This window comes from Saccopteryx bilineata, chromosome 7, assembly GCF_036850765.1.
Source record: "Saccopteryx bilineata isolate mSacBil1 chromosome 7, mSacBil1_pri_phased_curated, whole genome shotgun sequence".
Taxonomy (NCBI): domain Eukaryota; kingdom Metazoa; phylum Chordata; class Mammalia; order Chiroptera; family Emballonuridae; genus Saccopteryx; species Saccopteryx bilineata.
In genome coordinates this window covers 36,077,635-36,100,210 of record NC_089496.1, presented here as the reverse complement: position 1 = coordinate 36,100,210, position 22,576 = coordinate 36,077,635, and the positions used below count along the sequence as shown (strand labels likewise).

At 39.3% G+C, this 22,576-nt stretch overlaps 1 protein-coding gene across 2 annotated transcripts in view; it reads left to right on the top strand.

Annotated features, from left to right (window-relative positions):
• The first annotated feature begins 9,145 nt into the window (after window positions 1-9,145).
• The window catches only part of CRPPA (CDP-L-ribitol pyrophosphorylase A), a 223,323-nt gene continuing 209,892 nt past the window's right edge, over window positions 9,146-22,576 (top strand). For both annotated transcript variants that reach the window (XM_066238591.1, XM_066238590.1), the window contains exon 1: window positions 9,146-9,554. In XM_066238591.1, the coding sequence (XP_066094688.1) occupies window positions 9,280-9,554 (275 nt within the window). In that variant the 5' untranslated portion in view covers window positions 9,146-9,279. The remainder of the gene's footprint in view (window positions 9,555-22,576) is intronic.

The following is a 22,576-nucleotide window of genomic DNA, read 5'->3' as shown; positions in this document are numbered from 1 at the left end:
TCACAAATGGAAGTATTTAATTTCTATTTAACTCATTTCTGTTCTCATACAGCATAAATCACACCATGACCTCATTTCTTTCTCTTTGCACTCTGCCGCAATTTACTCCTACATGAAACATTGTCTTTCTGTTACCAATAAGTCCTTCTTGTTCAGACCAGTTTAGTTTATTTTTCTCCTAATTAGATTATACAGAATCTGCCCAAACTTGGATTCTTCTCCTTCTCCTCCTGCACCTCCTTCTTCTTTTAAAATTTTGGCTAGTCTAGTAAGTACTCTATGCTAGAGAGCAATAGAACAGTTAAAAAATAAAACAAAAATTAAAAGCTTGTTTATATCCTCAGCTTCTTTGACCATCACTGAAGAGACTGTATTATCAGTATCTCAGTCTCCTCTCTCTCTTCATTCATTCTACCTTCATCTTTCTGTACCTCTACCTCACCATAGTCTCTTTTGATATCCTTATGATCAAGTCTTGGTACCTTTTTGGGTGAGACATTATGAGGCAATGGTGACCCACATTCAGATTCTAGTAAAGAGATCAATTCCTATATTTACTCTATTCTTGGCAGGGTGGTGGTGGTCATATTGTCATATTCAAATATCCACATTCTTCATAAAACAGATATGTCTTTGAATTCTCTGGAAACATTTTCTTCTTAAAGCCTAGGTTTTTTCTTCTTTAAATCTTGTTTTAGTAATGAGTTGCAGTTTAAATGTATAGGGAAAGCTACTGACAATATCTTTCCTTGCAGAAATGGCAAATCTTCATTTTTAGCCGTAGCTCTTCTTTGATGATTAGTATGTTCTGCCCTTCCACAGATTATGGAATCTGGACACTACCATTCTAGACTAGCTGTTTGTTCCCTACATAAATATTTATATATTTTTATAATATAATTATTTACAGATTCACCTCTACAGATTCGACTCTACAACATCCCTTATGCAGAGAGGCCATTCCCCTCTTTTAGTTTCTGGATATGTGGCATCCCTCAATGACATTGCATCCGAGCAGAGTTCCAGGCAACAACTTCATTTCTCTTAAACTGTGGTCAAGGACATGGCCTTTGGTGGCTCTTAAAGACAAAGTGTTTAAAAAAAAAATCAAAACAGGTCTGTAGACATTCCAGGGAGATAATTCAGTACTCCATTTCTCTACCAACTTTATTCTTTTGTCCTGGCACATAAACATTTTCCTCTTGTGTTTCCCTCCATATAAATTGACAAGGAAATAAAACAGACTTTTAATGGACTTCTTGTACAATTTTTATATTTAACATTTTACATGCATTTTGGTTTAGGTCTTTAAATGCACTGAATATAAAGACAATTTTGCTGTAATTCTTTTTTTTTTTTTTAAGTGTGAGAGAGAGAGACTGAGAGATAGAGAGAGGGAGAGAGATGAGAAGCATCAACTTGTAGCTGCGTCAGTTTAGCTGTTCATTGATTGCTTCTGATATGAGCCTTGACTGGGGGGTTCCAGCAGAGCCAGTGACCCCCTTCTCAAGCTAGTAACCTGGGGTGTCAAGTTAGTGACCTTTGGGCTCAAGCCAGCAACCGTGGGATCATGTTGATGATCTCATGCTCAAGCCGGAGACCCCCATGCTCAAGCTGGTGAGCCTGCGCTCAAGCCGGCAACCTCAGGGTTTCAAATCTGGGACCTCAGCATCCTAGGTTGATGCTCTATGCACTGTGCCACCACCAGTCAGGCTAGTTCTTTTTGAATTCAGTGTTTAAGTCTGGTCCACACTTACATTAGAGTAACAAAAAAAGCCTATTAAAATGAAGATTTCTGGGCCTACTAGAAATATATACCAAATCACAATGTCTGTGGGAAGGTAGGAATAATATGTTTTCTAAGATTATTATATGATATACCTGTATAATGTGTAAATAATTGTATTATAAAACTATATAAGAAATACTATATATAATAACAATTGTACCCAACTGGTTCTTATGAAAAGTTAAATGATGTCAAATTTATCATTCAGTCTAAGGCTAAATATTCATTATTTTTTTTCCTTTTTAACTATATAGGAAAAACAAAGTGGACAGTTGAGACAGTTGATAATTAACTGTAAAAGAAATATTGAGAAAATGAAAGATAATGATCTTGTTTTGTGTGCTGTTTAGTTTGAATTATCTACAGAAGGACCTCAGTTTGGAGTGTCACCTTTCTTATGTATAAAAATGAGTTAAAGGTCAGAGGTTAGTAGACTGTATCATCTACACAGGACACATTATGGCAAAGCAGGAATTAGAATTCATAGGCTGAGAGAAATGCTGGGTTAGCCCATGGTAGAACAATAATTTATCTTCCTTGGCTCAGATTTCAATAGAGTTAAAGGGTAAATCATTAAGCTTTTGATTAGCATTTGTGAGTAATCCCCCAACTAACCTCTAGAAATGCTATAAAAATAAGTATGGTTAGGGAGGAGAGAGATGATTGACAGCACTATTTATATTTGAATTAACAGTAGAAAAAGGATCCCAACTTGATCTAAAATCCTCTAATATTAAAAAAAAATCTCCAAGATAATATTATAAGGTATATTGACATGTAAGAACAGATAAAAAAGAGAGTTGTTGTTGTTGTTTTTTTAAGTGAGAGGAAGGGAGATAAAGAGATAGACTCCTGCATGCACCCTGACTGGTGTCCACCTGGCAACCCCCATCTGGGGCCAATGCTCAGATCAACCAAGTTATCCTCAGCACCCAGGGTCGAAGCTCCAACCAATAGAGCCACTGGCTGCAAGAGGGGAGAGGGAAGGGGAAGAGAGAGGGGAAGAGAAGCAGATGGTTGCTTCTCATGTGTGCTCTGACCAGGGATTGAACCTGGGATGTCCATATGCTGGGCTGACGCTCTATCTACTGAGCAACTGGCCAGGGCCAAAAAGGAGAGTTTTAAGCTTTTCAGATATAAAGATGAGAGCCACTTACATTTAATGGGCACTTCTCTATGCACTAAAATATAAAGACATGCCAAAGTGAGGTTATAAAATTGTGATACTCATTTAACAAACTATCCTTTGAACATTCCAGGTACAAAAGAATATATTTTGTCACTCATAAGATAATTAAAGGGTTTATTAAAAAGTCATAGTGCACTGAAGATCTAGGTTTGGGACACAAATAAAGTCGAATGAACTGCTTTCCTTCTTCAATCACATCCATGTATTTCTAGCAATATATAACTTCATTTGGAGATCACAGTCAACAAGTAAATTTGAAGTTCTTGCTGAGCATAAGCTGTATTAGTTTCCTATTGTTGTAACATATTACCATAACTCTAGTGGGTTAAAACAGTACAAATTTATTATCTTAGTGTGATAGATGTCAGAAGTCTAAAACTCGGTTAGCAGAGCTATGGCATTCTGGACTTTACAGGGGAAAATTTGGTTCCTTATCTATCCAGCTCCTTTTACTGAAGACATATATCATTTCCTCCCATATTAATTGTAATTTTAAACCTTTGGAAACATTAATTTATAGTGAAAACTAAGAAGTAAGCCATTGTGAACTGTCTGTTACACCAGTATTCTTTAGATTGATAAATTTATGAACACATTCTATAATTTCTAGAAATATACACTTTTTCATAGTATAGTTCTTCAATGAGGCATAAGGCTTGTTTACTAATGTATCCAAGTATCTTTAGTGTTTCTGTAATAGAAAGCCAAATTAGATAAACCTATGTTCAATAATTAATGTTGTCATTATTTTATCTTATTTGGAAAATGATCTGAGTATTCAATGAATTTCCATCATTTAATTTATTGTAGCAAAACCTTAAAGTTGTCAGTTATCAAAGAGACTTAGGAAATAATTTTTTTTTTTAAAGATAGAAGGGACTAGAAAGGTAACTAGTTCTTTTTATTTATTTTTATTTATTCATTTTAGAGAGGAGCGAGAGAGGGAGAGAGAGAGAGAGAGAGAGAGAGAGAGAGAAAGAGCTGGAAGCATCGACTCCCATATGTGCCTTGACCAGGCAAGCCCAGGGTTTCAAACCAGCGACCTCAGTATTTCCAGGTCAATGCTTTATCCACTGTGCCACCACAGGTCAGGCAGGAAATAATTTTTAAGCATACATAAAACATAATTATTGTTAAGGTTCACCTAAAATACTTTCATTCTGTTTATATTTATTTACTTGATCTTAACAATTAAGTTTAGATTACTTATGAAAATTTCATCATACTAAGTTATTTGTCTTGCTGACAAATTTTGCTAATGGAGATAACATGAACTCATTTGACTAATAAGCCCAAGTAGAATAAAGTATTATATATAATTAAGCAAACCAACATAATTAGCTTCATATTAAACATTGTCCTTAGATTACATGAACCTGAAACACAATATCTTCTATATTTTTAAGAATTTTAAAATATAAGTGTTTGTTTCTTTAAGCCAATTAGAGTTTTTACAAATTAGCAATATCATTTGAGGGCAGAAAATAGCATATAATGTACAGAACACACAAATACGCCAAAAATTCCAGCCATGAGATAGGTAATAAGTTTATCTGCTCAGATGTTTTAAGCTTTCTTCTTATTAACATGTGTGAATACAATTAAGCTTTGTATTTGTCCTTAAGGCAACCTTGGAACCAGAACAGCAGTTTGAGCTTTCAAAAAAATTCATCGCTTCCTACTTTTTTTCCTCCAGCTTTGGGAGTTGAGGATGGTAAGCATAAGTAGGCTTTGAACTGCTTCTAGAGCTGCATTTCAGATTTCACAAAAATTTGTAAGGTAAGAACAATTGCTCTCAATTTTCCATAGAATCAGTAGTAACCTAAGTGATGTCATAGGTTGATCTACCTGTCCAACAACATTATCTCAAATTTCTCCATTCCCTCTGGGTACATAGTTTTAGTTTAGCTTAGGAGAAATCCCCTCCCCCCCCCCCCCCAAGTTCATGTCAGGTTCTGAATTTCAGCTTACAACTTAGCCAAATTTTTGATCACAAACTTATTAAATTCTTTCAAATATTTTGTCAGGTTTCAGCTGTGACAACAGTAAACATATTTCTTGCAGTGTTAATGCCAGAGCTCAGAACAATGCCATAGACTCAGAAGGGCTCAAAAGGGTACAAAGATTATTAACTTCCAGAGGTATTCTGCCAAAAGAAAGAATTGATAGCCTACATGCCCAGGCAAACCAAAAGTCAATCCAAACCCTTAGGATATAGGCAATACCTATTCCTGGAAAGAATGGATTAATAACCACTGGGTCTGGATTTGGGAAATAAGGGAAAATGTTAAATTTTATTTTCTTCTTTCACTGGGCTTTGGAGGTAATCCATATACAAAAAACTTTTGAGGGTCTTCCCGGAGTTAAGAAATTATCCAATTATAGTCCCTAGACCAGGGAGTAAAAGGTATTGAAGGACAGTCACCCATCAAGGGTAACGTCAGTCTTACAGTCTTTTATTTTAGGTACCTTTTATAAATTTATTAGCATTTTGCAACAAATATGTCAATGAAGCTATTTTAGAATTTTTTTAAGCCTTATGGAGACTCTTGCATACCAATTAAGTATGGGTATCTATCTTATTGTGCATATTTGATTTAGAAGCCTTTGCTTTTATATGCACTTTTAAATAATCTCAATTAATTGAAATGTATCTCGTAACTGCCATTGTGATCATTTTAGGTTATAATATCCATGAGGACTGGCGACAATTTGGTTGGAACTAACTGTAAATGGAGATTAACCCACATTGCTGTCTGGCCATATTTGGGAGCTTTCAACCTGACAGTTACCAAGCCAAATTTTTTGGACATAAAATTTTTAGTTTATCTCTAGTAAGATTTTGCCTTTTCCCCTTTTCCTTTTATTTCCTTAAGTATAGGACAATTGTGCGTCCAGTGTCCTGAATTTTTGTAACACCTGCAAATGTCTAAAGGCAAATAGGAAGGGGTCTGAGTGGACTTCAATTTTCATTCTCATTTCTGTCCTTCCATCTTATTAAGAATATCTCAATGACTAGCCATTATAACAATAAGAGTTCTTAAAATTTCTTTTCTTTTTTCATTTTAGGACATTTTCCAATTCAAAGAATCCATTGTTTGGTCCTGACGAGTAGGATCTTAATAGTGACTCAAATTAATATGATCGTAAGAATGCAAGAGGCAATCCCTAAAGGAAAGTGCAAAAAAAAAAAAAATTGTGACCCTTACAAGATAAAGTTAACTCCCAAAGTTAGAAACAGCCATTCCGAAACACAGGGGATCACGTGCTCCCCCCTTTTGAATGGGGTGTTTCATTCTCTAAGCTCAGATCCACAGCCTACTCAGCTACCTGCCTGATAGCATGCATCCTTTGACTGGCGGAAAACAAGAATGAGGGGCCCTATATTTACCATCTCTGGAAGGAAATGTAGACCAGTGGTCCCCAAACTTTTTACACAGGGGGCCAGTTCACTGTCCCTCAGACCGTTGAAGGGCCGGACTATAAAAAAAACTATGAGCAAATCCCTATGCACACTGCACATATCTTATTTTAAAGTAAAAGAACAAAACGGGAACAAATACAATATTTAAAATAAAGAACAAGTAAATTTAAATCAACAAACTGACCAGTATCTCAATGGGAACTATGGGCCTGCTTTTGGCTAATGAGATGGTCAATGTGCTCCTCTCACTGACCACCAATGAAAGAGGTGCCCCTTCCGGAAGTGTAGCGGGGGCCGGATAAATGGCCTCAGGGGGCCACATGCGGCTTGCGGGGCCATAGTTTGGGGACCCCTGATGTAGACACAGAACACTTCCTTGAGAGCTCGGAATGGCTGGACAGAGACCAAGGAGCATCCTAGCAAGTGTACCCTCTGAATGGTAGAGGCCAGAGAGAAACTATTCTCCTTGGTCATAAAGGCCAAGCTCTCAGGACATATCACAGGATAAAAGGAGAGACACTAGACACACAGAGAAAAGTAGAACTAACTAAATCCATAAGAACTGAAACCAAGTAACCAAGAGTCACTAAGCCTAAGAAACTAGTTTAACAAATATTTTCTCCTGCTAATCTATATTTAGTAAAGGGGGGGGAATACTCTTACAACTCTGCTTCCACTGAACTCTGTAGGTAGAAATCTGGGAGTCTGACTTGGCAAGACTTCTTACCTTTTTCGGCTGGCTCATGTTAGTGGTTCTAGGCTCTCTCCACTGCAGCAGCTTTAGGGTGAGCAGTGCCCAGCCAGTAAGGTACCCTTCTCACAGTATGTACTTTCAAATGCCTGTTGCAAGGGAGATATTTTCATAATGTGGCTGCTATGACTTGGTATAAAGTAACATGGAAATTATATCTTTTACCCAAAGTATGCATAATAAGGAACTAATTATTTATATCCATATAAAAAACAGCAAATAATACTGCTTCTCATATTGTGATACACAAATGAACAGTCTGTCCTTTTTTTCTACATGTGTATCTGTTAAACATTGCTAATATACAGCATATAAGTATTCAGAGTGAACAGAGTAAAATTAATATATTTGTTCTAAGCAGAAAAATAATGCAATAAAATGATTCTGGCTAAACACTGTCAAGGTTTAGTGATATATAATGACTATATAGCATTAACATAATAAGGCCTTTATCACTATTTTTTTCCTGAATACTAAGAAAATGAACACTAGCTTTAACTCTACTGTTAGATGAAAAAAATGAAGGTATAAAGATCAATATAAATAGAAACAACTTATTGCTTTGTCTTCCTGCCTCTCTAGGTCGACTCACATTTATTTATTCATCTGGTTAGTCAACAGATATGAATAGAATGCATAGTATAGGCCAGAAACAGGTATAATAGTGGCCCTACAAAGTCAAGTGTACTATGATGCCTACTTTTAAGAGTCAGTGATCTAACAATCTTCCACGAGAATGAAGCCAAATATTAATTATAATAACAGTAACACAAGTGAAACTGAGCATGCTTGCAAAAATAAGATGAAATCAAAGGAAGATAGGAGCAGAGAATTTATATTTTAATTTTGTATGCTTTAATCTTGCTGGGGAAAATAGGTCAAAATACTGAATCAAATAATGATAACAGTGTCAGGGCTTTTATGAACTTAATATTAACTAGTGATGGGTAGAGATAGATAAATATGAATTAGAAAATATTTAATTATATGTACTTCAATTCACATTAATTCATTTAATCAGTTTATTCACTACCTATTTATTAAACCCGTGTTATATTCCAGGAGCCATTTATAAAACCCGTGTTATTTTCCAGGAGCTGGGCACACAATTTGAACCAAAAAAGTAAGGCCCCTGCTCTCATGAAGTTTATATTGATATTTCAAGGACTAATATAATATGCTCTGACACTCCCCATTGTTCACCACATTTTCATGCTAAGCTCGGCCAGTAAGGGCAGTACTAAAAAAGGGTCAGATAGTCTGCAGACCGGGTACTCTTCAACTCTGGACTTCCGTGCCAGGGCCTTACGGCAATTTTACCATTAGGTGTGTAATCTTACACGTTACTTAAACATTATGCCCTGTTTCCTTCTCTGTAAAAGGGATAGTGTAATTATTGGGTTCTCCTGGAGATTAAATGAGATCATGTACGTCGAATATTCAGTAGTTATTCGTATTACTGCTTGGGCTCTGTCTTCCAAAACGTTCTTGCTCATTTGGAATCTGAGGATCTTGAAAAGCACCCTGAACCGCAGGCTGCAGACGAGACCAATTAAACCCTAATCTCTGAGGTGTCAGCAGTTTTGGATCTCCCCGGGGTGGCTTTGATTTGCAGATTGGGTTACTGATGCTTCATGATAGCAGATGCTATCATCTACCCATGATGATAGCTGTCCATCTATCTACCTGTCTACCAGATTTCATGCAAGTCAGATAACTGAGGTGCACATTTCTCTGTCCCATCATCCTGTAACTTTAGTTCAAATTCTTTCAAATCTTCAAAGGGATGAAAGATGGCAAGAAGTGCAGACCTCTACTGCCTTCTTATCGCTTTCCAGGGCTGCCACTCGGACCTGCGGCGCCTGCCGGGCCTGCCAGAGAAGCAAAGCCTCGAGCGGGGCAGTCAGCCCGGCCGGGGGCGCTGACTCTCGGCGAGGGAAGACGGGCAGCCGGGCCGTTCCCTGGAGAGCCGCACCTGCCCGGGCGCTCGGCACGGGTGGGCGCAGTCTGCGCGCTCTGCACCCCGCGGCCGTCCGCCCTCCAGCCCGCGACCCCGCCTGGGGCTGGAGCCGGGGACGCCGCCGCCGCCGCGGGAGCTTCGGCCCGGAGCAGCGGGGCCCGCCGCCATGGAGCCCGGGCCGCCTGGCGCCTGCGGGCCCGCGGAGCCGGGGCCTCGCCTACGCTGCGTGTGCGGAGCTGCCGGGGCGGCCTCGGCCTCGGCTTCCTCGCCGGGCAGGGCCGCGGCCTCGGCCGAGCCCCGGCGCCACGCGCTGGCGCTGGCGGTGGCGGCCGTGCTGCCGGCGGGGGGCAGCGGGGAGAGGATGGGCGTCGCCACCCCGAAGCAGTTCTACCCGGTGCTGGAGAGGCCGCTCATCAGCTACACCCTGCAGGCCCTGGAGAGGTAACGCGGCGCCGGCGCGCCCGCCCGCCCGCCCGAGGCCGGCTTCCGGCCCCCGCCCAAGGCCCCGACCCCCGCCCAAGGCCCCGGCTCTCCGCCCTGCCTGCCCGTCCGCCCGCGGCCCCGGCGCCGGGCTGCTCTCGCGCGGGCGCCTGCTCTCGGCCCCGGCACTCGGGCTCGGGCCCATCCCCGCCCGCGCTGCGGAGACGGGCGGCTCCGAGCCTTGAGCAGAGGGGCCGGGGGGCCGGGCGGCCGGGGCTGCCCGCGGGGCCCGTTCTGTGCCCACGCCGTCCACGTGCCCGGGAAGGCCGGCTCGGCGCCGCTGGACCACGGGGCGCGGGGGCAGGGACGAAGGGACCATGGCTCTCACTGTGGCCCCTGTGGGCTAATGAGAAGATGCTGTGCCTGTCACTCTCACTGTCTCAGTCTCTGCCATTCTCACTTTTCCTCACCTCATCCTTTCTCACACTCAGGCTTTCTCCCTCTTGCGCATGCGCACGCTCTTTCCCACCCTCCCCGCACGCTCCAGGGTTAAGAGTTTTATTACTTGCACTTCTAGGATCTTGGGTCTTTGTTCATTCATTTTTATTCGTTCATTCACAAACACTTACTGAGAACTTAATATGAAATACGCTGCTAGTTGCTAGATTCAGAAATTGAACAGAGAATTTAATACGAGCCTTTAAGGGCTGACACGGATTTAAGGGAGTTTTGTTGAGGCCAGCACGTGCCTAATTTTATCAGGAAAGTGGACTGGTTAGTTGGGGAAATGAAGGAGGGAGAGGGAATGGGATAAGGAGGACTACAGGAGCTGTAAAGGAGATGAAAAGAGGCCTATGTTATTTTCTGAGGCCTGTTTCCATCACCGAGCAATGGGAGGGAGCCCAGGGTGAGGCTGGAGGGGTGGTAAGCAGGGGGATTGCCAAGGTCCACAGTCCTACTGCTGAGGTGTTTAAACTTCTTGAAGGTAGTGGGCAGCTGTGGTAGTAAATTTAAACCTTGGATTGATGTGAACCCTTTGCTATTAAGGAGAGATGGCATCTTTTCGCATAGCCTCTGCAGATGGCTTTAGGGAAAAGAAAGCTGATGGGGTTCTAGTCAAAGGATGGTAGCATGTTGTCTCCCCCCAAAAGAACCCCCTCATGCTTTCACATACTCCAGAAACCGGAGGGCCCAAGTTGCTTTGCAGTCATTGTATTACTTTTTGAATATTGTCATTTGGAAAATGGAATTGTAAAGAGCCCTAATCACCCTTGATTCATGTAATCTGGCCTATGGTTACCTTTGAAACTCATACAAACGTTGAAACCATTCCAGTGCTTCCTCTCTTGTTTCTGTAGTCTTCCATTTCTTTGGGTAATTGAGGGTGGGTTGCTTGAAACCACTGAATGGATCATGCACCTACAATATTCTAGTATCATAGACATTGTGACACCATAGCTCATTTATGCAGGTAATCTTATGGAACACAATGGATCTTGGCCAGCAGTATCTTTGTCTATTTAGTAATTAGATGTAGACGAGTGTAGTCATTTTCACATTGAACTTTTATTCCTGTGAAAACTTCTGTATTTGCAGTTTTGCATCTTAACATCTGAGGAAGCCTGAAATAGGTGGAAACTAAACAAACAAACAAACAAACAACCTCTCCCCCAAAACCCAAAACCAAAAAAAAAACCCCCAAAAAACACCACCACCCTTTTTTAAGGCAGGGAAGGATGGGAGAGAGAAAGAGAAACATCAACTTGTTGTACCACTTAGTTATGTATCACTAATTGCTTCTCATCTGTGCCCTGACCGGGGCTCCAACCTGTGACCTGGTGGTGGAGCCCTATTTCAGGCTCCATCAGGCATCCTTTGGGCTCCAGCTGATGCCCTTGGGATCAAGCCAGTGACTCCAGGCTTGAACCGGTGACCTCAGTGCTCTGGGAGGATGCTGTATCTACTGCACTACTAGCCAGAGCAAAAAACACCAACCTTTAAAGTAAAAGAATATTCTGGAAATACATTGTTCATGCAAAATAAGGCAACACTTGTTTTCCATTTTTATTTAATTAATAGCCTTCATAAAATCCTAATAGTAATTAATCAAAACCTTCATTTTAAAATACGCCAAGGCTCATTTTGGTCATTTATGAAAAACTTCTAGAATATTATATTTTGCATATGTCTCAGGGTGTCCTTGGAAACCTTGCATTACAGGGGTGTTTGTATAGTGCCACTTAGTCTTAGCCACTTGCCAAATGAAAGCTTTTCTCTTTCTCTTGATAAAAAATGGGATCCATAGACTACAGCCTGGTGATAAAAGGCCTGGGTTATTGCATCCCAAAAGGTGAATTATGCAAGTTTAAATAAGAAAAGGAAATGGAAGCTTAAAGTGTCTTGCAAAATTCTTATTTTTTACTTTTTGGAGAAATTATACATAATGTACTACGTATTAAGGGTGTGGCACAGCTCTCAATGGCAGAAGAAAAGATGTTATTGGGTATCATTACTGTCAATCATCCAGGTGCTACTAAGAGGGTGTCAGATTTCCTTGCCCTTTAAGAGCTTTGAGTATGTGGTGTCCAGAGTTTGACTTTGCCTTTCACAGTTAGAATTTTCCTTGCTCAAGCTTTTTCCATTTCACTAATACAGGGTTAAGAAGTTTTGTGAATAATTTTTATTTCTTAGTTCTTTCTCGACTAAGAAATTAAAGATACTTTTTGAAAAATAACCCTTATGGGTCTCTTTTCTTTTCTTTTCTTTTCTTCCCTCCCTCCCTCCCTCCCTCCCTCCCTCCCTCCCTCCCTCCCTCCCTCCTTCCCTTTCTCTCTCTCTCTCTCTCTTTCTTTCTTTCTTTCTTTCTTTCTTTCTTTCTTTCTTTCTTTCTTTCTTTCTTCTTTCTTTCATATTGAACCAACAAACTATTTAGAGCTTTTGACTGAGTAGGGTACTCCTGAAGTTTGGCCCCAAATTCCTAAATTGGGATAGAGAAATATAAAGAAACAGGCCACTCCTCTCCTTCATTTATTCACCCAAAGGAACTGAAAATATATAGCCACATGAGGGAATAATGAATGTAAGAGAAGGTAGAGCAGATAAAAGATAAAACTCTGAAAGAAAGAGAGGCAATATGTCTGACCGATTGGTGGCGCTGTTTATTTTTTATTTTTATTTTTTTTTTTAATTTTTTTTTATTTTTTTTATTTTATTTTATTTTTAATTTATTCATTTTAGAGAGGAGAGAGAGAGAGGGAGGGAGAGAGAGAGAGAAAGAGAGAGAGAGAGAGAGAGACAGGGGGAGGAGCTAGAAGCATCAACTCCCATATGTGCCTTGACCAGGCAAGCCCAGGGTTTCGAACCGGCGACCTCAGCATTTCCAGATCAACGCTTTATCCACTGCGCCACCACAGGTCAGGCGGTGGCGCTGTTTATATAGCATCTACCTGGGATGCTGAGGACCCAGGTGTTAAGCCCCAAGGTCACTAGCTTGAGTGTGGGGTCACCAGCTTGAGTGTGTGATTATAGACATGATCCCTTGGTCGCTGGATTGAGTCCAAAGGTTGCTGGTTTGAACCTAAGGTCGCTGGCTTGAGCAAGGGGTCACTGGCTCAGCTGCATCCCTCCCCTCCCCACCATTCAAGGCACATATGAAAAAGCAACCAACGAACAAATAAAGTGCCACAATTATGAGTTGATGCTTCTCATCTCTCTCTGTCTATCTGTCCCTCTCTCTCTAAAAAAAAAAAAAGAAGAAGAAAAGAAAAAAGAAAGGCAATAAAGGTATGTTAACTAATCAGATTTAACAGGCCCCAGATAGTGGAAACATAAGCCTTCAGGTGGAACATTTATCAACAAGCAAGTTGATTGGTTAAAGGACCTTGGAGAGGTTCATGAATTATAAGTATTAGAGCAGCAATTTTCAACCTTTTTCATCTGCTGGCACACATAAACTAATTACTAAAATTTAGCAGCACTTTTTGCTGATGTGACCGAAAAAAAAAGTATAATTTTGATTCATTTATACCAGATGGTTATTGTTGTGTTGCCTGTTGTCATTATTTTATTTGACAATCTAAGGAAAAGAGTTCAGTGCCCCTGACCAAATAGTCAGGTGTTGCATGTTGTAAAAGTTCTTGCAGCACACCGCGTGCAGCAGCACTCCGGTTGAAAAATGCTGTATTAGAGGTACATGTAACAATATGTTACATACACAGCACCTGTTAGTCCATAACTGAGAAACTGGGGGAGACTCAGAGAAACACCCATCTTGTGACTTGACTGGGACTTCAGATTGTTTTTGTCCATTTGTTTTGTGTTTTCCTTTTGGTGAAATTGTAGAAGTACACATTTTTCTAATTTAGCTAAGTTCTACTTGTGTGCTATTAGATAGCTGTTTTTCAGATTAAATAAAATTCAAATCTGAGATATGTTGGCTCTATCTGGAAAAGTGGAGACTTAGAGTCTGTCTAAATCAGTTGTTTGGAGGTATACTATTTATTATAATTAGCCATTATGAATAGACCTGTGTAAGTGTATCTGTTTGTGTTTATATATTTTCCATATTAAAATTACGCAACTAGTAGTTCAGATCTGTGCATTATGGGTATAATTAAAAGAATCAAGCAGAACAACTAATTTTTAAGTTGTATTAGAAAAAGGGCTTTTCAGAAGTTAATTAAAGTTTCTAGGAGTTAGAATGTTTAATTTTGGCCTTTTAGAAGGAATTGCAATATAAATTATTGAGCCACTGATTATATAACTTGAAGGGAACTTTGATTTTTCTCATTTTACTAACAAAAAGCTGAGATCAAGGGTATTAATCTGTTACATAACTATTACTTTATGACTTGAGTTTCTTAAAGAAATGTTGCTCTAAGGAAGGAAATCATGGGAAAGCAGAATTATTGGCAAGAGCATAAAGCTCTGACAGTTAAATTGGAAAATCTACTCACAACTGATAGACTCATACATCTAAATTTTACTGCTTAAAAAATGTCTCTTAAGATCTGAAGTAGGAAATAAAAATTCCTGCCAGTAATCTAATTTCTGGTTTTAAAAGAAAACAAGTGTCATTATGGAGGATTAGACAACCTGGACTAACTACGTAGATTAAAATGACAACCACAACAAGTGCAAGTTAGAGATGCAAATTTTGGCTTGTTCAGACTGTTGTTGGTGGTGGCGATGGGCTAGGTGGGGTGGAATTCTTCTGACGATAGATTTGCACAGTGCCTGGCATGGCCTTCCCCATAGCTCCTGACATTTCTCCAGTTCTCCTAGGTGGAGGACATTGCTTAAGATCATTTGTTCCTTGACATGTTCCCATGTTCATCAAAAACCTTATCATAAATTGGCTTCCCATACAAATCTTCTGTGGGAGGAAAATATACTGTCCTTCTAATATAAAGCATTTCAGACCATGTCACTGTAATGTATATCGTTTTATATTAACATATTGGCATCCTAATTCATATTTCAATCCCTCATTAGTTTGGTTAATAAGAGTTTGTCTTCATGAGCTATAACTCCAGGCGACTCACGAAGAAACGTATCTGCTTTGTCCATTTGTATGTGTTTGTTAGGGGAACTCTGTTTTGTGATTGAGACAGGATTGCTTTCTTGTTATATGTCCTGGAAAATGGAAGTCCATTTTTACTAAGTGTTTAAGACTCCATGGTATGTCTTTCAATGTATTATGGATTATGGGATTTTCTGTTTTCTCTTTGTTTTTCACTTTTGTTTTCTATGTACTTTAAACAATTGTTCTCTTCTATATTTCTGAAACCACTGCAACTTCTGTCCGAACAAGATAAAATAGAAATAAAAACATAAATGTTCATCCAAATGAGCAATGTTGATTGCTTGACTTAAGCTAAAAGTAGACATGGAGTAGGGAAACTGGGAGAAATATTTAGACAGGAATCGACAGGTTTTAGTGATTAATTGGATAAGGGATTCAGAAATAGAAAGGCATTAGGAAACTTTTAGCTGATTGATTGCTCAGCTATATGAATTTGACACCTTAAAAATTTTGTCTTAATGCTTCATTAATAAAAGGGTCAAGTCTAAGTCAAGGGAAGGAATGTTTTTTACAAAAAGATACAAAAGGACTATGTTTTGTACAGATCAGATGATTAAAGATTTGTGTGAAGTTCCCAGTGGCTCCCATAGGGCTCCTTCACCAGGAGACATAAGACCAAGACTGGTGGGTGGGTCTCGACAACTGGAAGCTTCATGGGCGATAGGTAGGAGGGAGACTTGACTCTGTGAAGGCAATCAGTAGCCAGTCCTTTTACACCAGTTCTACACTTCGCTGCTAAAATGTCAGGGTGGGTATAGAGAAATGGAAATCCATAAATTAGAGCCACACTACAATCCAGAGGCCTAGTATCCAGGAAGACTCACGGCAGTGAGTCACAGCTTCCACTATCCCTTGAGGCCAAGCGTTATGGCCTCAGGAGAACCCTTTAGAGGTGTTAACAGGGCCTGGTTTTCCATCTGTTTAAAAAAAAAACAAAACATTTTTTTTCCATCTTCTATACTGAACTGATCTTATTAAACTGAGCAGAGTAATCCAGTGAATATTTATCTTATTCTGGGAGACATTAACCTCTGAGATACTATATATATTTCTTGCCCCAAATGTCTGTAGGTGTAATGGAGCTCTGTATTTTCCTGTGGAATGTGCTGGGAGGGAAATGCTCAGGAGAACTTGATAAAATCCGGCTACAGGGGTTTCAGTGTGGACTTGCCTTCTGCTAAGGAGGTCAACCAGATCCATTTATTCAGCAAATATTTGTGCAGTAGGCACTGTGTGAGGTACTCAGGGTCTTTCTCAGTTTCATGATTCTACATTATTAAATTTTAATACTGTGAAAGGCTCTTAATTCTATAACTGGGAAAGAATGTGAATAAATCCTCTGCAGTACAAACAGTATTTATAAAGGCTTGTAAGCACTGGGTATATGCTTGGTTGCCAAACAACACAACATAATAAACCCATTATCTCTTAAGAATGGTCTAAAATGTTGTGTCCTTAACTTTTTTATCATGACCTATTATAAGAATTACACTTTGCATCATGACTCAGAGACAAACACGTACTTAAATATACACATGCACACATTTGAATGAATTTCATGAAAACAGCCTATCATTATTTGCTCTGCATTTTAACTTTTCTATTAACTTCTATTTCATTTACTCAAAAGTATTAGTCTAATATTAGAAAATTGATTTTGTAACACACTAATGGGTCCTGAAATATGCAGTTTGAGAAATACTGGTATAAAACACTTTTCTATGAAGAGTAGGGGTCCCCAAACTTTTTACACAGGGGGCCAGTTCACTGTCCCTCAGACCGTTGGAGGGCCAGACTATAAAAAAAATTATGAACAAATCCCTATGCACACTGCACATATCTTATTTTAAAGTAAAAAAACAAAATGAGAACAAATACAATATTTAAAATAAAGAACAAGTAAATTTAAATCAACAAACTGACCAGTTTTTCAATGGGAACTATGCTCCTCTCCCCAACCACCAATGAAAGAGGTGCCCCTTCCGGAAGTGCGGTGGGGGCCGGATAAATGGCCTCAGGGGGCCGCATGTGGCCTGCTGGCCGTAGTTTGGGGACCCCTGATGTAGAGCTTCATATAACTCTGTGAAATAGCCTAAGGCCAGGAGTTTGTTTGTAATTGTTTACATCTACTTTGACTGCTTTCTGCTTGATGGAACACAGGTCATTATTTTATAGCGATTTTAAGGCATTCTGATAAAATTGGAATTTACCTTTGGGAATTGACTTATTAATTAATTGACTCATTGAACAGATATTTGAATGACTATGTCAAGCAGTAATCCATCATTTTCTCCTTCTTAGTTATTCTATATTTAACACTTAGTTCAACATAATTTTTGATAAAAACAATATTATTTCTTTAAAAGTTGCTTTTAAGCTATTTTCTGGTAGAGTATACTATGAAAAGCAACAGAGATGAGTAGCTTAGGGTACAAGTTAAGTTCTTGCCTTATGGAACAATGCTGGGCACTGACTTAGTTGGGCATGTTTTGTTAATTTCTCTATCTTAAAAGAAAACTTTGTGTGATGTATTAATAAACAACTGAAATATATGACTTTAAAAAATTCTTTTCTTAAACTTAAGAGCAGTTCTTATTACTTTCTAATTGTTTATGCTTTCTCTTCCCTATTCATGGATTGATTTAACAGATCTTTATTGATGGATGGTTTGCAAGTCCGGAATTCTGCCAGTCTTTATTCACTATTATATGACCAGGGTCTAGCATAGTTCCTGGCAAATACTAGCAGCTTGGTGTTTACTGAGTGACTAAATGAGCACACAAATGAAGAAATGCCTACTTTTCCTTGAATTAGAAGAAATTTGACTATTTTTTTTTTTTACCACAAATGTAGCAATCATATAGGGATTATCACTAATAATATCAATGAAGTGCTGGAGACACAATGAACCAGACATAATCTTTCCTCTCTTGAATTTTATGACCTCTTTCTTAGTGAACTTGCAGAGGCTAACAATGTGAGCTCCAAAGTCAAACTGGGGTTCACCCAGGTTTCTTCATCTCCTGACTATGATCAAAGACAGATCACTCTGCCGCTGTGTCCACTGTACAGTGGAAATTATAATAATAACTTCTCTCAGAGAGCTGATATAAGTATTGAGATATTATACTATATTGCAGCAAGTGCTCTACATAGTACATGGCACCCATCAAACTATTCATACATCTTAGTTGCTGTTTCTTCTATTAATATTCCTGCAAGTTCAGTAGGTACCAAACTCTGGGCCATAGTCTTTGCTTTCTATAAGTTAGCAGCCTACTGAAAAAGACAGAAAATGAAACAAGCTACAGTATGAATAAGACTCCCTAGTGATAATAGAACCCTCTGGAAGTGATGCGTCACCCAGAACAACGCAGAGCTACCTAGCGGAGGCCATATCTGAACTGAAAGCTGAAGGGAGTAGGACTCAGGCTGGAGTGGGTGGAGATGGGAGATGAGAGGGTCAAGGGATAGTGTTGAGAGGCCAAGGAAACAGCACAAGCGAGGACTTGGGTGTGTGGGAGAATGTGGTCAGTAGAGTCAGGGGGGCATGCAGAGACCAAGCAGTGCAAGGGGGATAGGCTGAGTCTTGAACTAGCAGGGAATGACCTCAGGTCTGCACTTGAGGAAAATCATCTAGAACTGGGGAGAATGGATTGTGTTGAGTTAAGATGAGAAGGGGACCAGCAACTGGTTGGTGCAATACATTATGGAAGAGCTGTGCCAATGCAGACAGAATCTTGGCAAACCTTATGTTTTCGGGATGCTATGGAACTGTCACTGTCCTTTTCTAAGAGCTTTGTTAAGTACAGTATACACTCTAAACGATGTCAGTAAAAGTAAGTTCTATTAATTGTTAAATTTGCAATAAAAGGAGTGGAGGATGCATGGGCTAATGAAATGCAAACCACACTTAGCCTTATACCAGAATCCCTTTTATTGCCTGCACAGATTACTACATATTTTATACTTTGGTTGTCTGTGAATTACTGCACTGTTTGTATGGAATCAAAGTTTTTCCAAATTACTTACATAACATAAGTAATCCTGGCCCTCTAGGAGCCTTAAAATCTAGAAATTAAAGAGTCAAACACCTCAAAACAAAAACAATCCACAAAGCTACATTGCATAGGGAAGGCTGTTTTCATTTTTGATTATATATTCAATAGTTAACTAGGTTTATGAGGAGAGCTTCCTGTGTTTTCATAATCTTAGAACCTATACAATGTTATAAGATGTTATATGGCTCCTGGTAGGTGAGATGGACCACAGTCATTTATTCATTCAACGTATAATGAGTACATTCTAGGTATTAGGTATAAAGCAATGGACACCACAGACTGTCCCTGCTATCATGGAAACCGCATTCTAGAAAATGGAACGTTGTATTATCTTGATTAAAAATGGTGAAAACACTTTTTTCTCCAAATATTTTAAAATAAATTATTGAACTTATTGGAGCAGCATTGTTTAACGGTATCATACAGGCTTCAGGTGCACAATTCCACAACACATCATCTGTACACTGTATTGTATGTTCACTCTCCCATGTCAAGGCTTTCCCCATCACCATTTATGCCCCCTCTACCCTCTTTGGCATAAGATGGTAGTGTAGGGAAATAGGTATAATGTTTCTATAGATCAGATATCTTTCTGACTTGTTTCCCAGATTATGAGAGACGATATAGTGTTGTGAGGATTGCATGAGAGTTTGAAGGTAACTAATGCTTAAAAACCAGTGCTTAATTGATGTTAGCTATTATTTATATTATGTGATAATTAACTTATTTTGCTAATCTTACTGACTATTGTAGATTATTGCTTTTAGCTCTTAAATCCCATCTGGAAGCTCTGTCTGGTAGACAGACTACTATCATTGTCTTGCCCAGACTTCAGCAATAGCCTCCTACCTGGTTTATCTGCATCTTTTCTCTGTATACCCAAACTATTTTTCACCTTGCAGCCAGAGTAAAATTTATGCTGTTAAATTCGTTTTCTATTGCTTCTGTTCAAATTTCAATGAATCAAGGGGCTTAAAGCAACAGTAATGTATTATCTTATATTTCTGGAGGTCAGAAGCCTGAAATCAGCCCCACTGGGCTACAATAAAGGTGCTGACAGTTCTATGGCCCTTCTAGATGCTCTAGAGAAAATCCACTTGCTTGGCATTTCTAGATTTAGAAGGTCACCCTGCACTTGTGGTCCTGTGTCAATCTGACCACTGCTCTCTTCTCAGACCTCCTTCTTTGACTTGTCTGCCTCTCTCTTTCACTTATAAGGACTCGTGATTATGGTGGGCCCACCAAGTTGTCTAGGATGAGCTTTCCATCTCAAGACCCTTAATCACATCTGTGACATTACTTTGGCATGTAAGGTGATATATTCACAGGTGTTTGGAACTAGGAGATGAACATCTTTTGGGGGCCATTACCATGCTACCATCATAGAACATTGGTGCAAGTGAGTTTCTTATTTATTTATTCATAAATTTGTTTGTTTATTTATTTATTAGCACAAATGTCTTTTCCTGCATAAAGCTTTTCTATGGCTTCCTATTACTTTTAGAATTAGAGACTTAAAGCCCCAGCCCAGTCTGGTGCTTTCTGGGGCCTCCAGCCTCTTCATGGGCTCCTCTCCCCCTTGCTCACAGAACTCCATTTCTTCCCAGCCCCTCAGGACCTTGCCATGGCCTCTGAGGATAGCAGCCCTTTCTCCCTCTCTCCAAACCCCTTTGCTCGTTTTCCTGCCACTCACTGCTTGGATGGTAGATCAAACTCTTCTCCTTTCAGGAACATCATCTTGGACTTTTCTCTGCTGGTCAAATGTTCTACTTGTCCATAGTCCTGGAGCCTGGGCTTGTCCTTTAGAGCACTTGATCACAGCTTGTATTGTTTATTGGCATTCTTATTTGTTTCATCTGTACACTCTGTGAAGGCAGTAACTATTTCCATTGTATACTCAACGCTGATCATTTATTTGGTGCTCAGTAAATATTTGTGAAAGGAAAGGAATGGACTTAAAATGAAAAGGCAGTGTGCCTATAAAGTAGCTCTTGGTTTTGCTCATCAGTGTAGTATTCTTGTAGCCACAGACAGAATGGGCTTTGGGGCTATAGGAAGGGTTTGTTCAATAACAGATTGTAGGACATTGATAATTAGTGAGTAAAGCAACCCAATGTTGTTTATTCATTTTCCAATGAAGTAGAGAGTTAATTTCACTGTTTAGTAACTTTAAAAACCCCTCTTCCATTTCTTTAAAAATATGTTTAAGACTTTGTAGCTTTCTAGTATGAACATACAGAATTTCATAGGCTAGGGAGTCCATTAAATTTTAGGGTGACCTTAATTCAGAGTTGACGTCATGGTGCAGAGGGAGTTCTCTGGTTTAGGCCTGTGGGCTGTGGAATCTTGAGTCTGAAATGGCATTAACCGCTGGTAGCACTGGTGTTCAAGCGAAGTCTGCTAGACTTCTTGGATACAGTCATCACTCAATGTGTGTTAGTAGGTCTTTCTTCAAGGAAATGTCTTATAACAGAAACAAAAGTGTATTTTATATTTTGTATCTGACTCAACAGATTCATTTCTTTCTTTAAATTTTATATTTTCTTGTTACGAGTTTTCCCCATTTTATTCAAGTTTCATTTATACTTCTACAAATGTAGTTATAGTTTCCCCATTTAAGCTACAGTATTTCACCTTGATGTAGGCAAAGTTTGTGTTAGCTATCCAGCTTTGTTGCTAATTCAGTGAACTTCTGAAAGAAAGAGACAGAACTTTTGGAATTTAAAAGTGCTTTGAAGTGTTCCTATTCTATAAGAAAAAATTGTTTGGGCCCCAGAAGGTTGGCTCAGTGGATAGACCATTGGCCCGGTGTGCGGACATCCCAGTGTGATCCCCGATCAGGGCACACATGAGAAATGACCATCTGTTTCTCTTGCCCCCCCTCTACCTCTTCTCTCTCTCTTCTCTGTCTGTAGCCAGTTGCTCAATTGGTTCAAGTGTCAGCCCAGGCGCTGAGGATAGCTTGGCTGATTCAAGCATCAGCTCCAGACGAGGGTTGCTGGGTGGATCCCAGTCAGGACGCATGTGGAAGTCTGTCTCAGTATTTTCCCTCTTCTCACTTAAAAAAAAATCGTTTATGGAAAATAAATTTAAAAGCATATTCTTGATGTATTCTTTTCTCTTTATCTACTGATTGATATTGCAATTATTCAAATTTAACTTTTAGTTAGAAATCTGTACTATATATCTGTATATCATATCTGTCTATTTTGCACACAGTGTATAGATAATTTCACACTACATATTGTGAAATAGTATGTTTATATCTTTCTGTTCAATGTATGGTGTGACATAATCACTAATGTTTTATTTTTTAACCTCTTCACTAGACTTGATTAAAATTCATAAAACTGTTATTAATTTTCAGTTTTTAATCCCTCTATGAAGATATACTAGTA